This window comes from Perkinsus marinus (genome assembly GCF_000006405.1).
Source record: "Perkinsus marinus ATCC 50983 genomic scaffold scf_1104296949362, whole genome shotgun sequence".
NCBI lineage: Eukaryota > Perkinsozoa > Perkinsida > Perkinsidae > Perkinsus > Perkinsus marinus.
Window position 1 is genome coordinate 1 of NW_003209933.1, and position 1,119 is coordinate 1,119.

Sequence of the window (1,119 nt, forward strand, 5' to 3'; positions counted from 1 at the left end):
AGTGCTTGGAGTGGACTTGCGAGCTGCCTTGGAAGCGAGCTGCTTGCGAGGAGCCTTGCCACCGGTGGATTTCCTAGCTGTTTGCTTAGTTCTAGCCATTACGAAGATTACTCGGGTACGATGAAGATAAAGTAAGTGCAAGCTCAGGGGCTGCCATTTTTCTGCGCAAGAACTGATGGAAAGATCGTCAAATAACAAACTGGGCATTGTAGTATCAGATTATTGAGTATGAAGATATACCTGATCTGCATTCGAGCCCCTCACGCCCTTACTACTCTCTCCCCCGCAGTTCTAATATTACGGCTGAATTGAGAATAGTAGATTCGGCATCGCTAAAAGTCAAGTCAGAATCACATAGTTGTAGGGGTCGATTACGATAGATATTGGCCGAATGATAATATTCAAGTGAGAAATATCTGACATGAGCCCAAGATGGTGCTGAATAGCACCGTGGTATTGTACTTGCCATTTGCAGATGGAAATCTCTAACCTCCAAAGACGTAAAGGGTCTTGCCCTGACGTTTCAGAGCATAAACAACATCAAGGGCAGGGTCACACAGTTTTAGGGGTCGATTACGATAGATATTGGCCGAATGATAATATTCAAGTGAGAAATATCTGATATGAGCCCAAGATGGTGTTGAATAACACCGTGGTATTGTTCTTGCCATTTGCAGATGGAATTCTCTAACCTCCGAAGCCGTAGAGGGTCTTGCCCTGACGCTTCAGAGCATAAACAACATCAAGGGCAGTTACAGTCTTCCTGCGCGCGTGCTCGGTGTAGGTAACTGTATCCTTGATGACACTCTCCAGGAAGACCTTGAGAACGCCCCTGGTCTCCTCGTAAATGAGGCCAGAGATACGCTTCACACCACCACGACGAGCAAGTCTGCGAATCGCAGGCTTTGTGATTCCCTGGATATTGTCGCGCAAGACTTTGCGATGGCGCTTAGCACCACCCTTTCCGAGACCTTTACCGCCTTTTCCTCTACCAGACATATTTTGTTTGAGAAGATTACTGCTGTTTGCTACTGCTTATTTCGTACGAGGGATAAGCAGTCTGCCATGATGGGGCACATTTTTCTGATAAAAGAGTGACAAAACGCTCTGTCTCAGAAA

General features: G+C 46.3%; 1 protein-coding gene across 1 annotated transcript; it reads right to left on the minus strand.

Annotated features, from left to right (window-relative positions):
- Positions 1-687: 687 nt before the first annotated feature.
- On the minus strand, positions 688-999 carry Pmar_PMAR002271 (histone H4, putative; the record flags this gene model as incomplete). The annotated part of the gene is made up of 1 exon (XM_002778463.1): positions 688-999. The coding sequence occupies one exon, from the start codon at positions 997-999 to the stop codon at positions 688-690; it is 312 nt and encodes a 103-aa protein (XP_002778509.1).
- Positions 1,000-1,119: the final 120 nt, after the last annotated feature.